Source organism: Ochotona princeps, chromosome 18 (genome assembly GCF_030435755.1).
Source record: "Ochotona princeps isolate mOchPri1 chromosome 18, mOchPri1.hap1, whole genome shotgun sequence".
Classification (NCBI taxonomy): Eukaryota; Metazoa; Chordata; class Mammalia; order Lagomorpha; family Ochotonidae; genus Ochotona; species Ochotona princeps.
In genome coordinates, this window is record NC_080849.1 from 33,459,098 (window position 1) to 33,477,848 (window position 18,751).

The 18,751-nt window shown below is 42.7% G+C and overlaps 1 protein-coding gene across 2 annotated transcripts in view; it reads right to left on the reverse strand.

The window, feature by feature from the left end:
- The window catches only part of ZNF521 (zinc finger protein 521), a 285,548-nt gene that overhangs the window by 144,915 nt on the left and 121,882 nt on the right, over nt 1-18,751 (reverse strand). For both annotated transcript variants that reach the window (XM_058676974.1, XM_058676973.1), the window contains exon 4: nt 13,614-16,966. In XM_058676974.1, coding sequence (XP_058532957.1) covers nt 13,614-16,966 — 3,353 coding nt within the window. The remainder of the gene's footprint in view (nt 1-13,613; nt 16,967-18,751) is intronic.

Sequence of the window (18,751 nt, forward strand, 5' to 3'; positions counted from 1 at the left end):
GATTCTCTTTTATAATTAATTGTATGTTGTATCAAATCATTTCGGTTCAACCAATCTATGTCCTAAAGGGTGATCAACTGTTTTAACAGCAGGTGGGGGCAGGGGAGGGGCGTTTGGCCTGCTGGTTAGGCTGTCAATTGAGATACCTGCATCTCATAGCACAGTGCCCGGGTTCAAATCCTGGTTCTGGTTCCTGATTCCAACTTCCTCTTCACGCAGATGGGGGCAGTGGGTAATGTTTCAAGTAGTGGTGTTCCTGGTGCACACATGGATACCTGTATTGATTGCTGGCCCCCAGCTCCTGGCTTCCTTACTCTTGGTTAATGTAGACGTTAGAGAGTAAAACCAGGGGCAATTGGGAGCTTTGTCTGTCTCTCAAGTAAAAAATAAATAAAATTAAAGTAGGTGACGGGCTGTGTAGCATCCAATTAGGCCACTGCAAGAAATAACTACTTTTTCCATATTAAATTAGTGAGTGAATAAGTCATACTATTAAACAGTATGATTAATAAATCCATTGCTAAACAGAAACTTTTGAACATCTCTCTACCTGAAAGTTCCAGTGGAGTCCCAGGCATCTGCCTTTGTTTAGACTCCTAATCTACCCTTCCGGTTATCGTGTCAAAGGAACATCCCGTGTGCTGGCAGTTTGGGGTTTGATCCTTAATTTGGCCATTTCAGTTACAATATGTGCACCCGAGTAACCTCTGTCCTTGATCGGTGTTACCTCTCCCTGCAGTCCTCCCACTCAGCAGTTCTTTGCGCCTCATTCTCCCTGTCCTTCCATTCCCATCCCACCTCCTCTAGTCCAAGCCTTCCGCTTGAGCAGCTTTCCTGCTGAGGCATGTCAGGTCAACCTCCTCTACTCCTTCAGACTGCTCCTAAAACACACCTGCTTCAGCAAGCTTGTTAGCAATTACACCCACTCTGTGCTATGGCTGTGGACTTTATTGTTCTTCTTGTTTGCACCCTCAAACCATATTTTTCCCTGGATAGAGAGATGTTTCTTTTGCTTTACCTAATTTTTAAAAGTCATGCAATTACAGTGTATGTAAATGTGCAGTGTTAGCTTCTTCCTACCATTTATTTAACTAAAATTATTTTTTTTCAAATTCTTCCCCATTTAGTATTCTTAAAATATCTTTCCAATAAATAGAAAACAATGCCCTCATGTCCTCTGTATTTTCAAAGACAGTAGAACAGCCACCCATAGAGTTTTGTAAAATTTCGGAATTGAAAGGGACAAGGGAGTTCATCTATTTCAATTTTCCACATGATAAACAGTGAAACAGTGGTCCCAGGAAATGAAGTGATTTTGCCAATGACTCAGAAAGTGACCAACACATGGGCCAGCATGTGGGGCGCAGGTTAAACCACTTCTTGCAGCCCTGGCATTCCACATGGGAACAGAGTGATGTTTTGAGTCCCAGCTGCTCCGCCTCTGATTGAGTTCCCTGCTCATGTGTCTTGGAAGGGAGCAAAGGTGGTCCACGTGCTTGCTGCTTGGCCCCTGGGACCCATACAAGATCCAGATGCAGTTCTGAGCTTTTGGCTTCTGCCTGGCTCAGCCCTAGCCAATGCGGTTACCTGGGGGAGTGAACGAAAGATGGAAGGTCTTTCTCTTTGTGGTCTCTCTCTCTCTCTTTCTATCACTTTTAAATAAATAAATAAATAAATAAATGGCAGGAAGGAAGGAAGAAAGGGAGGAAAGAGTAAAGAAGGAACAAATTCCAGGCTGCCACGGACATATTCACACATACTTAGTGGAGTGCACATTTACAGAAAGGAATAGCCAATGCTAGCCAAGCTGTACTCCATCCTGCTTACAATTGCGCCCTTTCAGCACTGAGATGTAGAGACTCAATGCAAGCCTCCATGGCAAGGCCTCTCCACCAATTCTTCTTGCTAATAAGAGCTGCCTTCTTTAAGGGTTCTACTGTTTCAAGTTACATTTGGCAAAGAACTTACAACACGACAAGTCAAAAAGTTAACCAAAATATACATATTAAAAAGGTTCTACAGTTTTCAAACATTTTGCACCAAAATGAATCTATCTTTTAATTCTGCCTTTCTATAAACTGTTTCATGTTTCTTCAAATAGGTTATATATTTCTCATCCAAACTGTTTTGAATGATAAATATTTGGATTTAGAATTTAGATTTTAAAATATGAATATTTCCTTACACATAATGAAAAACTGGAGATGAAATTCAAGCCTAAACACAAAATACATTGAAGTTTCATGTATACCTAATACAGATAACCTGAAAAAAATTTCATTTGAACTGGTAATTGTCACCTGCAGAATTTTCCATTCATGGCATCATATCAATGTCTAAAACATTTCTGATTTTAGTAAGTTTTAGGTTTTCAGATTTGGGAAACTAAACTGTATTATACTGACAGTATCTATTCATATTACAGTCACAAATTTCCTGCTACGTAATGAACAATGTCTTGTTTCTCTGTTTGGCTTCAGCATCTAGTGCCATGTCTGACACTTGGCAAGGGGTGAATGAACCAAATGCGAGTGAGATGATGTGAGCTTCTTACATTTAACATCAAGTGTCATAAAAGAATTGGGTTGGAGAAAAATCCAGATTCTGTGTCATGCCAGGAAACAAGATCTCCTACTATCCTTTTAGATTACTTAATAAAAATGAAATTTCAGACCAGAAAAAGATTACACAGTCATGCATGATAATATACCTTAGAAAATTAAAGATGATCCTAAATTCCAGGCTGGGAAAATATGGGCTCCTGCTCTTTGAGCATCTTCTGAATGCAAGCAGACATGTGCGAAGAAACACAGAATAATGCTAAATTTGATATTTACAAAGTAGAAACCTTGACTTTTTTAAAAAACGATTTTCTTTATAGATGCAGGAGACAAGTCCATCATGATTTTCAAAGACATTTCTGGATATCATGGTTAAATATCCCAACTAAACACTAAGGATATTCCTGTTTATAATCCAGAAAGTCTTAATCCAGTGACCTGGGCCATTGTGACAACTTCCCAGGGTCCTGATATTAGTCTGGAATAAGGATCCGGACCCTGGTATATAACATAGGCGGCACAGCTATAAACATGTACATTCAAACCATCCGCTTACACACTAACCCGAGGCCAGCCCCAAACCATAAAGTTTTATTTTTAAAATGTATCTTCAAGTTATGATTCAAAATTACAAGTCATGCTCCCTCCAAGAAAGAAAACAAAATTTTAATCATTTTCCTCTTCGTACCCACTGCCAGGATGTTTACTCATAGAGAACATTGCAGTCCCTTTCAGGCAAATAATAGCCCTTTGCATCTAACCGCCCCTCAAACTAGTTGTTTGCTTCCTGGGCTTGGAGGATAATAAGCGACATTCACTTCTTATTCCTTTTATATACAATTTTTACTTAAATGTAATTTCCTCAAGAATTGTTTTTACTTCCTCGGTCTCTTAGGTTTTAACCCATAACACAATAGAGCATTTTTCCTTTCCTACCTGTGCTTACACTTTCTACCCGTACACCCATAGTTTCTATGTATTTTTCAACTTCTTATGTTTGTGGTTGCCTGACACCATGCCTGATCTCACAGTAAACAAAGTCATCATTTGTTTTTGTGGTCTAATACTTTCTTTGCTCTTTGATTTGCTTCTAGGTTTGATTTTAATATTTAATTATGTTTTTCTACTTCATCAACTTTGTGAAAATATGATGACTTATTTAGATACATTTTGACTAAATAAGCCACAGTCCAAGCATTAGATGACATTATTGTTATAATGAGTTAACTGAATAAATCATATGTGCACACATACACAGGGATATGTGTAGACACACATAGAGACTGCATAAATGACTAATTGTACACACATTTGCAGGGGTCTCGTATTTACCAAGGACTTTCATATATACATATGTCATCTGCTCTTGATTTTCACCTTATAAGGCAGCCAAAGGTCTATATCATGCTCATTTTCTCCGTGAAGAAAGGGAAGCTTAGGATGGACTAGATAAGATCACATTGGAACTCGCTGTTTTCTGAGTACAACATTTTCTCCTACTATACTGTGCCCTTAAACTCCCTAACTCCATAGCAGCATCCTAGAGCAGAGAATTTACAGACATCATTGAAGTCCTGCTTGTGAAAGATAACGTTCAATTCAGTAAGATGTGTGCTTCGATAGGAAGGTTTTCACAGGACTTCACCCGCCACACACTCACTTTACAATGCGAATTGTATAAGATATTACACAGGAGACAGCTAATATTCTACTTATGTGTGTGGTTCTAAGAAACTATAGCTAATGTTCTGCTTGTGTGTAGCTCTAAGACACTGTATCATCACTGAACTCTTATAGAAACTTCCCCTTCTTTGTTTCATCTCCCATGTTTATAAGGAGATCTGTTTTTAGCATTTATTTAAATTTTTTTTAATTGCAAAGTCAGATATGCAGAGAGGAGGAGAGACAGAGAGGAAGATGTTCTGTCTGATGATTCACTCCCCAAGTGACTGCAGATCCAAAGTGAGGAGCCAAGAGCTTCCTCCAGGTCTCCCACATGGGTGCAGGGTCCCAAGGCTTTGGGCCTTCCTCTACTTCTTTCCCAGGTCACAAGCAGGAAAGTAGATGGGAAGTGGAGCAGCCGGGATTAGAAACAGCGGCCACAAGGGATGCTGGCTTGTTGAAGGCGAGGACTTTAACCACTAGGCCACTGTGCTGGGCCCTGTCTCCCATATTTAAATGACTAGGTTTCAATTATTTGCAATTGTTTATGAAAAACCAACCACACACGAGTAGTTCCTCTGAGAACCACAAGAACACACACTGAAGCCTGGCCTGCCTCTCCCACTGCGGGTCCTTGTTCCAGTGCCTTCTCCTTGCTCAATGGGCTCCATGCTGGCTTCTGCTGTTACTTCCACGTGCATATGTCTGGTTGGGATATTTAACCATGATATTCCAAAAATGTCTTTGAAAATCATGATGGACTTGTCTCCTGCATCTATAAAGAAAATCGTTTTTTAAAAAAGTCAAGGTTTCTACTTTGTAAATATCAAATTTAGCATTATTCTGTGTTTCTTCGCACATGTCTGCTTGCATTCAGAAGATGCTCAAAGAGCAGGAGCCCATATTTTCCCAGCCTGGAATTTAGGATCATCTTTAATTTTCTAAGGTATATTATCATGCATGACTGTGTAACCTTTTATTCTATTTTTAATATCTTATGTTGAATGTTTACTACATTATGTTTTTGTCACACATTTTCTAATAATTTTTCTTGTATAGGATACTTGAGTCATTTGAAGTCTAATTATGTCACAGATCCAAGTGCTTTTAATTTCTGCTTCTTTGTCCCTTGCATGTTTTTGACTTTGCAATTAATAATACTTTTAAAGGCTACTTTCTCAAGTATTATTTATTTGTATTGCAGCCAGAGAATGCAGTTTGTATGATTCCCAATTTGTAATTTTGTTGAGACTTCCTTTTTCCTAAGAAAAGAATCTAAACCAAGCCATTGAGATTTCCAATAAGGTTTAGCTTGGAGAACGGATGTAAAGATGTAAACAGAAATCACCCCAGAATCAACAGCACCCAGAGGGTGACCGAGCCAACTGACAGGATCAGAAAGGAAAAGCTACAGACAAGAACGATCGAGAGAAAGATGGAACACTGACTAAAACAGAAAAATCACAATTTGTTTTGATTAAAGGGCTGGCAGAATATCCACCTGGCACTGTCAAAGGGAGGCTGAAACGCTAAGAGTGACATCATCTAGTTCACATGTCTACACCTCCAACTGCAGCAGGGAAAATGGAACAGAGTTTGCAAATTGAAACTTGACATTTTGTTCATCTATATGAGATGATTAGGTATTAGGAAAATGAAGGTGAGGGTCCCAGCGGTGTAGCCTAGTGGCTAAAGTCCTTGCTTTGCATGCTGCATGAGCCAGGATCCCATATGAGTACCAGTTCGTATCCCGGCAGCCCCGCTTCCCATCCAGCTCCCTGCTTGTGGCCTGGGAAAGCAGTCCAGGATGGCTGAAGGCCTTGTGACCCTGCACCTGTGTGGGAGACCCAGAAGCAGCTCCTGGCTTTTGGCTTCAGATCCGCTCAGCTCTGGCCATGCGGCCGCTTGGGGAGTGAACCATCAGATGAAAGATCTTTCTTTCTGTCTCTTCTGCTCTCTGTAAATCTGACTTTGCAAAAAAAAAGAAAGAAAGAAAGAAATCTTCAAATAAAAAAAAAGCAAATGGGGGTGAGAAGCGAAAGGCAGGTTAGAAACAAAACCTTTAGAAACATGCATATTTAAATCATGACACCTGTGAAACAGTTATTTTAAAAGTATTAATAATGAGAATTGGCTATGTAAGTTGTTTTCAAGCTTTTGGCAAGCTTTCCACATTGGAGCTATGAAGTTGGAGGAGTGCACAGTGACTATAACAGACACTGCACCTCCCTCACATGCAGGTGAAGCGATCCGGAGAGACAGCGAGAATGCTGCTTTCCGTTTTCTTTCATTACTCCAGCTGATCCAGAGAACACATTTACTCATCTCCATCTAGACACAATTTCAGTCAAAAAAACAAACCGTTCTTTCTTGAAGAGCGTCTCATGGCTATACAGCATGATTCCAAATCTTTTTGGTTTAGTACCTAATGTATAAATATTACGCATAATGCAGCATTGTCAGCTGTACACAAAAGACTTCAATTTTTTAGAACTTGATATGTTCTAAAGAGCCATATGGAAAACATCAGCAACAAGTCTAGAACTAGAGCTAAAACAGAAAGTCTAGGAGGGCAGCAGCACGCAGAGGCATGGGCGGTGCAAATGGATCATGAGGCTGGGGACAAAGAGACACAAGGAACCACTTCTGTGTTCCACATCATGACACCTGGGTTCCCATGTGTCAACATCGTCACTCACCCAGTGCGAACACTTCTCTGGGTGCCACTGTTCTCTCTATTTCATTGCTTTGTAGAAACCACAAATTGGGCGAAAATACAAGCCTGAAGGGCAGATTGGAACTTTGTAAAGCCATTACGTCTTTTACAGTGAAGCTAATAAATAGATTTGGTCATGTAAGTTAGATAATTAATTGAAGAAAATACTGTTTATTTAGAGGAACCTTAACCCATTTACTTTTGCTCTTTGGGGATTTAACTTGGCAAAACTTAGTATCAGCAATTGGAAATACACACACCTTGAAACTTTTTTTATAACCTCACCTCATTTAAGACATGGCAAAATGGAACTCTAGAACTTGAGTAGGTTCTGAACTGTCGCCATCTATATATCCATTCAGCAGAAACATTCAGTAAAAGAACCATGGAGACAGCATACTAATTCAAAGATACTTAAAACAGAACTTCACATCAGAGATAAATTTTTGAATTGTTGGCAACAAGAAGCCTTTAGCTTATTTTAATACTTTTAGGCCAATTCAAACTGGAGAGAATCAAAGAGTTATATATTAGATCTGATAATATGAGGCAAGTTTTCCAAGTTATAGAAGATGGAATCAATGGATCATCTGGTGCAAAAAAACTCTGAAATCCATGCATAATTTGTTCATAATTCCCGTTTTCTTTTTTTTTAAAAAAAAAGATTTATTCATTTTATTACAGCCGGATATACAGAGAGGAGGAGACACAGAAAGGAAGATCTTCCGTCCGATGATTCACTCCCCAAGTGAGCCGCAACAGGCCGATGCGCGCCGATTCGATGCCGGGAACCAGGAACCTCTTCCAGGTCTCCCACACGGGTGCAGGGTCCCAATGCATTGGGCCGTCCTCGACTGCTTTCCCAGGCCACAAGCAGGGAGCTGGATGGGAAGTGGAGCTGCGGGGATTAGAACTGACACCCATATGGGATCCCGGGCGTTCAAGGCGAGGACTTTAGCCGCTAGGCCACGCCGCCAGGCCCATGATTCCCATTTTCTAAGAACTTTCTTGAAGGGCCCTCATAAAATGGAATGCACAGGTTTTTGTTTTTTTGGTTTTTTTCTTTACGTCTTTGAACTTCCTAACTATATTCATTTATTCAGGTGAGGTTTACTGAGTCCTTATGATAACTTGATGGGAGGTCCAAGATAAAAGGTAAGTAAACAGAAATAAGGAAATAACAGCAATTTTTTAAAATCCTCAGAAAGAGACTACCAACACCAATCAGCTCCTCAGGGAGGCCCGCCCTGCAAGTGCCCAGGGAGCGGAGAAGCTGGTGGGGAAGAAGAGCCCAGGTGAGGATGGCGAACAAGCCGGGGGTCAGAAGGGAACCCAGCTCAGCAAGGGCCATCATGCACCACAAGGAGTTCCTGGAAACAAGTGGGAACAGATTGACACAGCCAGAATCTGCCTGTCTCACAAGCTGATGAGATGCTGGGATTTATCTGTGGAAATGGGAAACCACCGAGGAACGCTAAGTGACATTATTTAATTTACATGTCTACACTTCCAACTGTAGCAAGAAGAATGTACTGGAAGCAGACAGAAGACGAAGGGAGGAATCCATTCATCGGACTGCAGTACCCAGGCAGTGATCACTGCTGAGACCAAGAGGATGGCCCTGGTGGCAGAAAGCACTGGAGGGGATCTTTGGTGCTGGAATCAGCACTGTTTACTGATGGACTGAATGAGGAAAATGAGGTAAGTGCAGGAATTAGGAATGAATCCCAGATTTCTGGGTTGAGTAACCGGATGGAATGTGGTTCCTTTTACTAAAATGATATAAATCTGGCAAAAGAACAGATGTCAGGAGAATCAAGTCTAATGTGTATTCATAATGCTTCAGGTATCTGCAAGAAATACAAGTAGAAAAGTCAGGCTGTTTGTAGAACACAGTACTTGAAAACAAACAGATCCATCGGAGAATATAAATTCAGCTAGACACAATAACAGTCACGTGAGCGAATGAGAGATTGGACAGAGGAGGAAAAGAAAAACAAGGCGACGCCTCAGCGAAGGTTCACACTTGTAAAAAGGATTGATTTAGTTATTTGAAAGCCATAGTTGCAGAGAGAGGGGTAGGAAGACACAGAGACTCTTGCATCAGTGGTTCATTCCCTGGACAGCTGCAATGGCCAGGGGCTGGGCCAGGTCAAAGTGAGAGTTTCTTCTAGATCTCCAACATGGGTGGCTCTTCCCCTGGAAAAGGAGGCCTTGCGGTGGAATGGGATAAAAGCGATTACTCACAAGACTGGACAGAACTCCCAGGACTTTTGCAAGGCTGACATGGCAGTGACCAAAGCAGACCATCCTTCAGTGAATGGTGAAAGTGAATGAGAAGATAAAGCCCAATCAAAGATGTGATGAAATGAAATGAATAGGGTTTAGGCAACAGCTAGGGAAGCCCAGAGGGATTATGAAAGGAGAACCTTGAACCTGGAGTTAAGGACCTGGATTCTCAGGTATTGTCTGCAGTTCACCAGCTGTGTGGTCTTAGACAAATCTCAACCTATTTCGACCTGTTTTCATGTCTGTAAAATAAGGTGCCTGAAGCAGATCATGTCCTCCATTCACTCTAGCATTCATGGCACTGCACAAGCATCTCAGACTAATTCCAGTGGGCTCGTGATGGGGGCTGGTGGCATGATTTGCAATGTGAGTGAACTACCCCCTCGAGAAACCTGACTACATAGAAATCTGGGAAAACAGGAAGTAGGAAAACACACGCTTGCTTCCAATGCCTATCACAGAACTACAAAGTCATGTTTTGCAACATTCTAAGGTCCAGACAGACAGTGATTGACCTGACACCCAGGCCACCGTCTAAATGCCAGAGGAATCAGCATTGTTCAGCACACAGCAAATGCTAATAACTGCAAGGTGCATCAAACTAAAAAAAAAAAAAATGGGTTTTGTTCTTTCTGTCTCAAATTAACTGGATCATTTACAAAATCCATCTGGTTTATGCATAAATGTTTTCCAAACTTAACCTTTGAAGAGCAAAGCAAAAGAAAGAGGTTTCCAAATGTATCTTGTATAAGTAAAGTCTAGATTAATAATTGCAGCATTTTGGAAAAAAGAAAATGATGTTCACAAATTCTGAAACCATGAAACAGAAGAGATAGGATTCACACCCTGATCTTGTCTTCAGTTCTAAATCTCTCCCTGATATGACAGCTGCCAAAAATGATCCTTCTTTGAGTGTCACATGCTTTGTTTTTCATCCATTTTTTTAACTGCATGATTTTATACAGTACTTATCCTTCCCCAGATTGATACTTAAATTTAAATCTCTTATAATTAGGTAATCTAGCCTCAGTCAAATTACACTTCTTTTTTCAGTCTTTGAAAAGATGTGTGTAAATGTCTACAAATATTTTTGTGTGATCCTAAGTCATGGTCTAAAAAAAATCACACCTGTTTCTTGACAGTATCTGTATGCCCTGGTTTTACTGTCTTCCCGTTTGTAGAGCCTCAAGCCTCTATCAGAAGACGAGATGAAAATATCACCTGCTTTGCTAAGTGTTTCAATTCCAATTCAGGATACCTATGCTAATAGATATGTCACATTTACTTTTTAGGATAAAATTTTCCTTTATAATTTGCGTGTCGTTTGGCAAAGACTTGTATTTAATAACTTTATATCCTGTTACCTGATCTAGGAAAAAAATGTAGCTAGTACTTGTACAAAGAAATCAGAGTAGTTTAATTTGATGGACAAAGAATGTGATCAAATAAATATTTATTGTATCTTTTTCTTGCTGACATTAATTCTAGACTCCTTTATGTGAAACTCTACTTGTGTTTACATGACCTATGTATGTCCAAAAGCTGTGCTCTGATGCACCTCTTGAACTGCAGAAGGGACCACACAAAGTTGTCTAATTCAAGGGATCTGATGGATTCTTTCAAATGGTGATGGGAATCATGATGAAAATGTTGAGCAAATTTGTGAACTTTTGAGATACAAACTTTTAAGATATTTCCTTGGAGATACAAAGAAAATATTTTCAATGGCTTCCTAATATCTGGAGAATTCAGAAGCTCAGACAATACTGCATGATTTTTTTGATTAGGTGTAACAGGGAAGGGCCCTTCTGCCCAGTCATCCATGACTCTCAGCAGGCAGGTGTTTAAAGAATACAAAGGTGGGGCCCGGCGGCATGGCCTAGCGGCTAAAGTCCTCGCCTTGAACGCCCCGGGATCCCATATGGGTGCCGGTTCTAATCCCGGCAGCTCCACTTCCCATCCAGCTCCCTGCTTGTGGCCTGGGAAAGCAGTTGAAGACGGCCCAATGCTTTGGGACCCTGCACCGCGTGGGAGACCTGGAAGAGGTTCCTGGTTCCCGGCATCGGATTGGCGCGCATCGGCCTGTTGCGGCTCACTTGGGGAGTGAATCATCGGATGCAAGATCTTCCTCTCTGTGTCTCCTCCTCTCTCTGTATATCTGACTTTGTAATAAAAATAAATCTTTAAAAAAAAAAAGAATACAAAGGTAAGGCTCCAGCAAGTACTTCTTCGAACACGTTAAATACTATCCTAAATACTTGCAGGATAAACTTTCTAATTATCATTAAGATTTTAGGTGTCATTAAGGTGTAATTAAGGACTCGACTATGCCTAAAAGATAGACTCTCTTAATCACGTCACTCCAGCCAAATTAACATGTAGATACTACCCACAGGTGCACATTTATTTCTGAGATGTCTTGTCTGGAATGCTGTTGTCATATATAGTAATTTGAAGTACCAGAAAATATAAACTATGAACAGATAGGACAAAATATGCTTGCTCATGATCAAGGAAGAAATGAAGAGACAAAGTTTAATTGCTGTTGATAATGATCAATAACGAATGACTAATTATTGTTTGGAATAATTAAGTTATTTAAATTAAATAATTTTAATTTTAGAGAAACGCTGTCATAATCACACTAACACAAATGTACCTACTGTAAACCACTCTCACATATTGTCAAACTAAATGTGAATATAAAATCACCTTAAATATTTGAAGTACTACAAAATATTTTTGAAAGGGGCGTGCTTTTTCATAAATATTTTAATAACTTTCACTCAAAACTGTTAAGAACAAAAATTATGTTGGTAACAAATAAGATATTTGATTATGCGCCTCTTACAGATGAAATTCTGGACTGATCTAATTTCTTCTGCTAATTCAGCTCATTGCCTTAGTTAATGATATTATGGCTAGGCAGAAAAATGCCTTTATTCTTAGAAGATGTCATCATATCTGTAACTTTACTTTCATGTAGTATAGGCTGATTTTGAAAAAAAAAAGTTGCAGAGAAAAAAGACTACAACAAAATGTTCCTCCTCTGGAAAATCTGGGAATTGGACACAAGCATACACTCACGTACGTTATATTCTTCCTTGAATTCGTTCATCGGCTGACATATTAAGAAAAACAATCCATTTCCTCTGACTATAACTGCTACTATTTGTTGTCAAACAAGCTTTTGTAGTCAGTCCAATCCATGAAACCAGAGGCATCTTCAAAACTGTATTCTAGCTGTCTTCACCATTTTGAAAGGATTTCATTTATTTAAATAAGAGGAAAGTAGAGATTTACTTGGGGCGGGGTGGGGAGAAGCAAACACAGCTTCAAGGTCTGGGGGTCTGCCTGTCACACAGATGCACAGTTCGCGGGGCCAGGCTCTGCATCCGTGTGCTGGCTCCCCCCTCCCTGCCGCCTGATGGCTATCTGCGGGGATATGCAGGGCGCCTCCAGGAGGGTGTGCGTGCAGAGACAAGATAAGGGGAAGTCAGTCACTCTAAACTGAAGGGAGAAGGGTCTCCCTGGAGTTTTCATTTGGATGGATCTCCAGATAGGGCCAGGTAAGGAAGTGGAAAGAGCTATTAGGAGCCAGGTGACAAAACATAAAGCAATCGGTATTCAAATGAGCCATCCTCTGCTCAGTGCCTAGGAAGGAGGAGCCTATTTCTGCACTCACTGTGGCAAAGAAAACCTGAAACCGCCAGACACTGGAACTAAGCAGGGAGAAACAGACATGAACTGGGAAGCCCCAGAGAGCGAAGACTCAGGAATCGTGCTTTTAAACAGAATCGCGGGTATGTGGTGCTTCATAAACACAGGGGTTTCGAGAAAAAAAAAATCCTGTTGTGAGAAAATATTTTCTTCACTCTCCAGAACACAAAGGACAACAGCGAGTATTGACAGCACGGAATGAAAAAGCCACCCCTCCCCAATTTGTTATCTGCAAATATGCATATATATTCTTTTTTGCTGGACTTGAAGCCAGCATGTTGGCTCACACAGTCTTACTTTGGTGGCATTATCTGTGTGCCATACATGCAAGTCCTAGCTGGGGACTGAGGCTTGCGGTGAAGGGATGCTGGGATTCCAGCTCTCGGTGGTGTTGGCAGGAGTGCTGGTCTCCTTAGTCACAGAGAAGACAATATCCTAGGGAGACTGGAATTAGTCCTATTTTGCACCATTCAAGCCAAAATGCTGCTTATCAAGAAACAAGTAATTGCTAGCTAATGGCTATGAGAAGGGGGAAAAAAATCATTGCATTTCAAGCTAAGCATCTCTTGCCACATGCCAATACATACGGCTGCAGAAAGTGGCATGGTAAGGCAGGGACAGTGGCTTGCAGAGGTTAAAGGGCAAATGTGCAGAAGGCAAGTTACCTCATCCGACTGGGAGGGGCTGATTCTGGGCATGGGCGACACCTGGGGAGTTTTCAGCTGTGTGCTGTTGCTCTCTGGCACCAGCTCCCGGTGCACGGTTTGGATGTGGTTCTGCAGTTCACTTTCAGACTCAAATTTCACGTTGCAGCTAGAGCACCGCGTCTTAGGCCCTCCCACCTTGCCTTTGCTCTCCATGGCACTCAGAGTCTCATTCTGGCTCAGGCCTGGTCTATTCGTGCTGGGAGGGATGTTGATGCCCGGGCTACTACTCTTACTGAGATTCACGCAGCCAGCACACAGACCGTACGGCAGGCCATTGATGTCAAGTTTCACCAGATCTTGCTTGGAACGGAACTCTTTCAGGCAAGATGCACACTTGTACAGTTTCTGGATGTGCTGGCCACGCCCCGTGGTCTGGACTGCGGCACCGTTCCCTGTCTTCTGCATGTGGAATGTCCCATGGATTTTGAGTTCCAAGGTGGAGGTCACCGTCTGCATGCACACCACACAGCGGAATCCCGTCAGGGAATTCCGCAGGTCAGGGTGCATTTGGCAATGCTCTAGAAACTCCTCTTCGCTCTGCAGGGGCATCTTGCAGATCCGGCAGTTGCCAGTATCGAGGCTCTTACTGTGTGTGACTTTGTGCTCGGTGAGAGTTAACAGGGAGGGGAAGCGCTCGCCGCAGATCGGACACATGTAGTGCTTGACGGGGCCCAGGTGGGTCTGCATGTGTTCACGAAGACCGTTTTCAGAGAAGAAGGTTCGCGAGCACACGTTGCACTTGTAATTCCCTTTAATGAGCTCAGCTTTCTTCTTCACGATCGCACTCTCCCCAGGCCTGATGTTGTGGTCTCGGAGCTGGTGATTCTGCAGCAGGGTCTCCATCGTGTAGGCTGCCCCACAAATGTCACACCCGTACATGGGCTCCGAGGTGTCCACATCCTCCTCACTGCCGTCATGGCTGTTGTGCGACTCCTGGCTGTTGGTAAGCAGGGTCTGCAGCTCCACCTCCTCCTTCTGTACTTGTTCAGATGCTCCATTCGTCCCACAGTTGGGTGTCTTGGTTTCAAAGACGCAGTGCTTCTCCCTCAGGTGCTTCTCGAGCAAGATGATGGCGTGGAAGGCCTTGCTGCAGAACTTGCAGTTGTACTTCTTGCTGTGGGTGGTGATGTGGCACTGCAGCTCCACCTCGGTGCCGAAGGACTCGCCGCAGAAGATGCACTTATGCACCTTGCCTTGATTTTCCAGGTGGTTGTGCTTCACGTGCAGCTGCAGGTCGGTCTCGGTACGGAAGTCCCAGTTGCAGGACGTGCAGCGGTAGACCTTCTTCTCGTTGCTGTGCTTCACGGCCAGGTGCAGCTGAATGGAGACCTTTGAGTCAAAGACCTCTTGGCAAAGGGTGCAGCGAAAGAAGACGAAAGTATGCATGTCCAGGAGGTGTTTCTGGAGGTCATCCACGGAGGTGAACTGCTTATCACAACTCTCACAGATGTAATACGTCGAGGTGATCATAAAGTGAATGGTGACGTGCTTCAGCAAGGATTCCTGGTTGGGGAACTCCTTGTTGCACTGCGGACAGGTCAGCTTTGGCAGCACAGTATCGAGATGAGTCTTCAGGTGAGTCTGAAAGCCATCTAGGGATGTGTACTTAGCACCACACTGATTACAGATGTACTCTCCGGCTGGACGTGCAGGTGCACCTCCAACTGCCTGCATCATCTTCAGAGATGTCTGCTCTATTGCCACAGGAGAGAGGGGGCTCAAGGCCCGGGATTTCTTCCCATTGTGAATGTAATTCAGGGCCAAGGGAATGTTTTTATGATTCTCTTTGATATGCTTGTTCAATTTCAGAACACTGTTGAAGATCGGCGAATTCGTACAATAGGAACAAGAATAGACTTCAACAACTGGCTCTTTGGGGGTCCCAAGCACTGGAGACCCAAACCGAGAGCCACTGAGGTCACAATGGACCTGTCTTATGTGCTCTTCCAGGGAAGAGTCTGTGAGAAAGCCCATGTAGCAATGGGGACAAAAGAATGCATTGCTATCCTTTGCGGCAGGGTTTGCAAATCCGTGAGAACAGCGGATGTGCTCCTGCAGGGTATTGAGGTCATTAACGACTTCGGAACAGAAGTTGCACTGGTAGACAAGAGCGGGCATGGCTGAAACAATCAGACCTGGGTCCTGAGCTTCATGCACTTGCTTAAGATGTTCATTCAGATTATAGAGGGAGGGCAACACCTCCAGGCAATACTGACAAATATGGGCCTGTTCTGGCTTATCCAAATGCATAGTTTTCAGGTGAATCTGCAGAACTGCAAGACTCGAAAACAACTGCTTATTGCAGTAAATACAACTGTAGGTAACTTTTGCTTGCTTACTCGAAGGGCCGGTCATGTCTGGGGTCTGTTGAGCGGCCCTCTTCCTCCCTCGACTCTTTGGGATCGGGGGAGCAGCTTCCACCATGGTAGAGCTGTCCACAGAGAGATTGGAATCCGGAGTTGTGCTGGACACGGAGGTGTAGCCCACCGTGACCAGGGAAGGGCTGTCGCTATGATTGCACGACTCCGGTTGCTGGTGACTGTCCATGTGGCTATACAGTTCCTCCACCGTGTGGAAACTCTCTGAACAGATGCTGCACGAGTTCTTCTTCTCCGCCCCATGCACCTGCTCCATGTGGTTCATAAGGGAGGTCTCCTCCATGAAGAGCTCATGGCAGTAGACACACTGGAGGGCCGCCCGGTCCTCATTGGGGGAACATTCGGGGTGGCACTCGGCAATGTGCTTCTGGAGGTCTTCGGGGAAGTCGAAGCCCTCCTCGCACTGACTGCACTTCTGAGTGTCCTTCAGCTTCCAGTCCTCCAGCCTGGACCCAGCCTGGGAGCCGTCCTTGTTCCTCTCGTGAACCTGCATGTGGCCGTGTAAGGAACTAGAGGACAGGAACCCGCGGCGACAAATGGCACATTTATATGGCTTGTTGGATGTGTGAGTCTTTAGGTGGATTTTCAAGTGATCACTTCTGGAGAAGGCAGCATCACACTCACTGCAGTGGTACTTCTTGTCCCCCGTGTGCAGTTTGATATGGCGATCCCGGCTCCGCTTGTGTTTGAACAGCCTGCTGCAGTAGGTGCACTTGAAAGGCAGTTTGTCACTGTGACTCTGCTCATGGTGCTTTAGGTAGCTGAGCCGGCTGAACGACTTGTCACAGAACTGACACGGGTAGGGCAGTCCGGGGCCACCTTCTTCCTCTCCGAAGTCGCAACCTTCTCCATGGCTAGGGGAAGTCTGGTCCTTGCTAGAAGGTGAGGAGGCTGGCCATGAGCAGGTGGGGTCATCTTCAACATCCACTCCATCTGCAGCAAGAAGCAATGGGACATTTCAAGTTACACACGGACACTTTTAAGAGTGAGTCTACTATACAGTTTAAGAAGCCTGCATAGTTGGATTAGATAACCTTGAACCTCTCTGTTAAAAAATAAAATAAAACAGAGGAGACAGTATTTGAGTGAGACAGATCCAAATCCAAGCCGAAAGCTCTATGCATTCACTCTTTACTGGGCTGTAAAATATAAAAACATATTAAGACATTCTATGTCTAAATTACCCTCTTATTACTTTTTTTATTATTCTTGCTTAGGAGCAAGGTATATATTACACGTTGACAATTTTATTAAAATGCAGTTTTTAATATATTTAATGTTTCTTTTGTATTCATTCTAAAATGATTTGCATATTATGTGAGCATCTGAAGAACCAAATGAAAAGAGGAAATATTACAGGAATGATTTAAAATTAATGCAGTCAACCCAGATGTCTAATATTTAATAAAAAATTCCCTCTGCATTTTGCTTGTTTTTATATAAAAAGACAATTCTGAAGACCCAAATCTTTTATGGGGTTCTTATTGATACAGACCTTATTGCTTTCAGCAAAAAAATATTAAAAAGTAAGCACATGAAAGAAGACAGAAAACACAATAATAATTATGTCCTGTGTAATGAAAGACAACCAGGATTTCTTCAATAACTGAAAGATTCGAATACCATAGGCCAGAAAATGGCTTATTAAATGTTAGAAGGGTACTGCTGGATATTACATGGAGCCAGGATCAGCCAGGATCAAGAAAAAATGAGAGTTTCACAAGGGCCAGATTTTAATAGTGTATTTTGTTTGGAAAGTTCAAGAGGTGGCCCGCCATTTCTTCCTCTTGCAAAAACCTCAGCAGCCTGAACTTCCTTAGCTAAACAGGACCTGCACTTTGAGGTGAGCAGAGACAAAGCAAGTTGTGAAAAACTGGAAACAGGAAAGGTGATAAATGATTATGGTAAATGCTGAAAGATTTATGGATAACAAAGAAAAGACAAACAAGACTGTGAGCCAGATACAAATGTAGTAAGCTCTCCACCGTGCTTTATTTAGGTGGTTTTCTGGAATCATGTTCTTACTAGCAAATGCACAGTCTCAACATCCAGAGAAAATCAAACTTTCTCAAAAAAACTGGTTGTGGAAAGCTACTCCCTCTCCCCCACATCCCCTCACACACACCCTCTGTATCCTTTCCAATCTATCATTCAGGATCGGAATATTTAAAGCTTTCACTCTCTAAAAGAGCAAGGGTTTTCAAAATTTCAGGTGAGGAAAGACTATGGAGTGCAGCTGATTTGGATGGGGCTTCTGGTAGGAGAATAAGTCCCAATAGTATTAAGAGAGTCTAACAATGTTCGATTAGAAGATGAGCGACAAGCTATTCAATTCTTTAAAGCTGAAGTTCACAAGCAAGCCAAACAATTAACATAAAAGTAGACTGGCGAGCAATATAAAATGCATTCCACGTCTGCTTTCTTTAAGGTAACAAGATTTTTACTAGGTTGTCGGCCTCTTCCTTATCCACAGGAAACAGATGAGGATCATTCCTTTCCTGCATCTGGAAACTGATGACACCACCATCTCACTCTCAATGCCAGATGGCAACCCTCTCACTCTGAGCAAACAACCCAACACCATTCCTGGACCTCTGCCCACTGCAGCAAGCCCCCGCCACGCAAGGTGAAACCCGTGCAGCTTTGCATGCCTGCTGGTATGACTCCATAACGCCACGTGTTTCCCGCCTAGGCAAGGCTCTGCCATCTTGGCCGTGA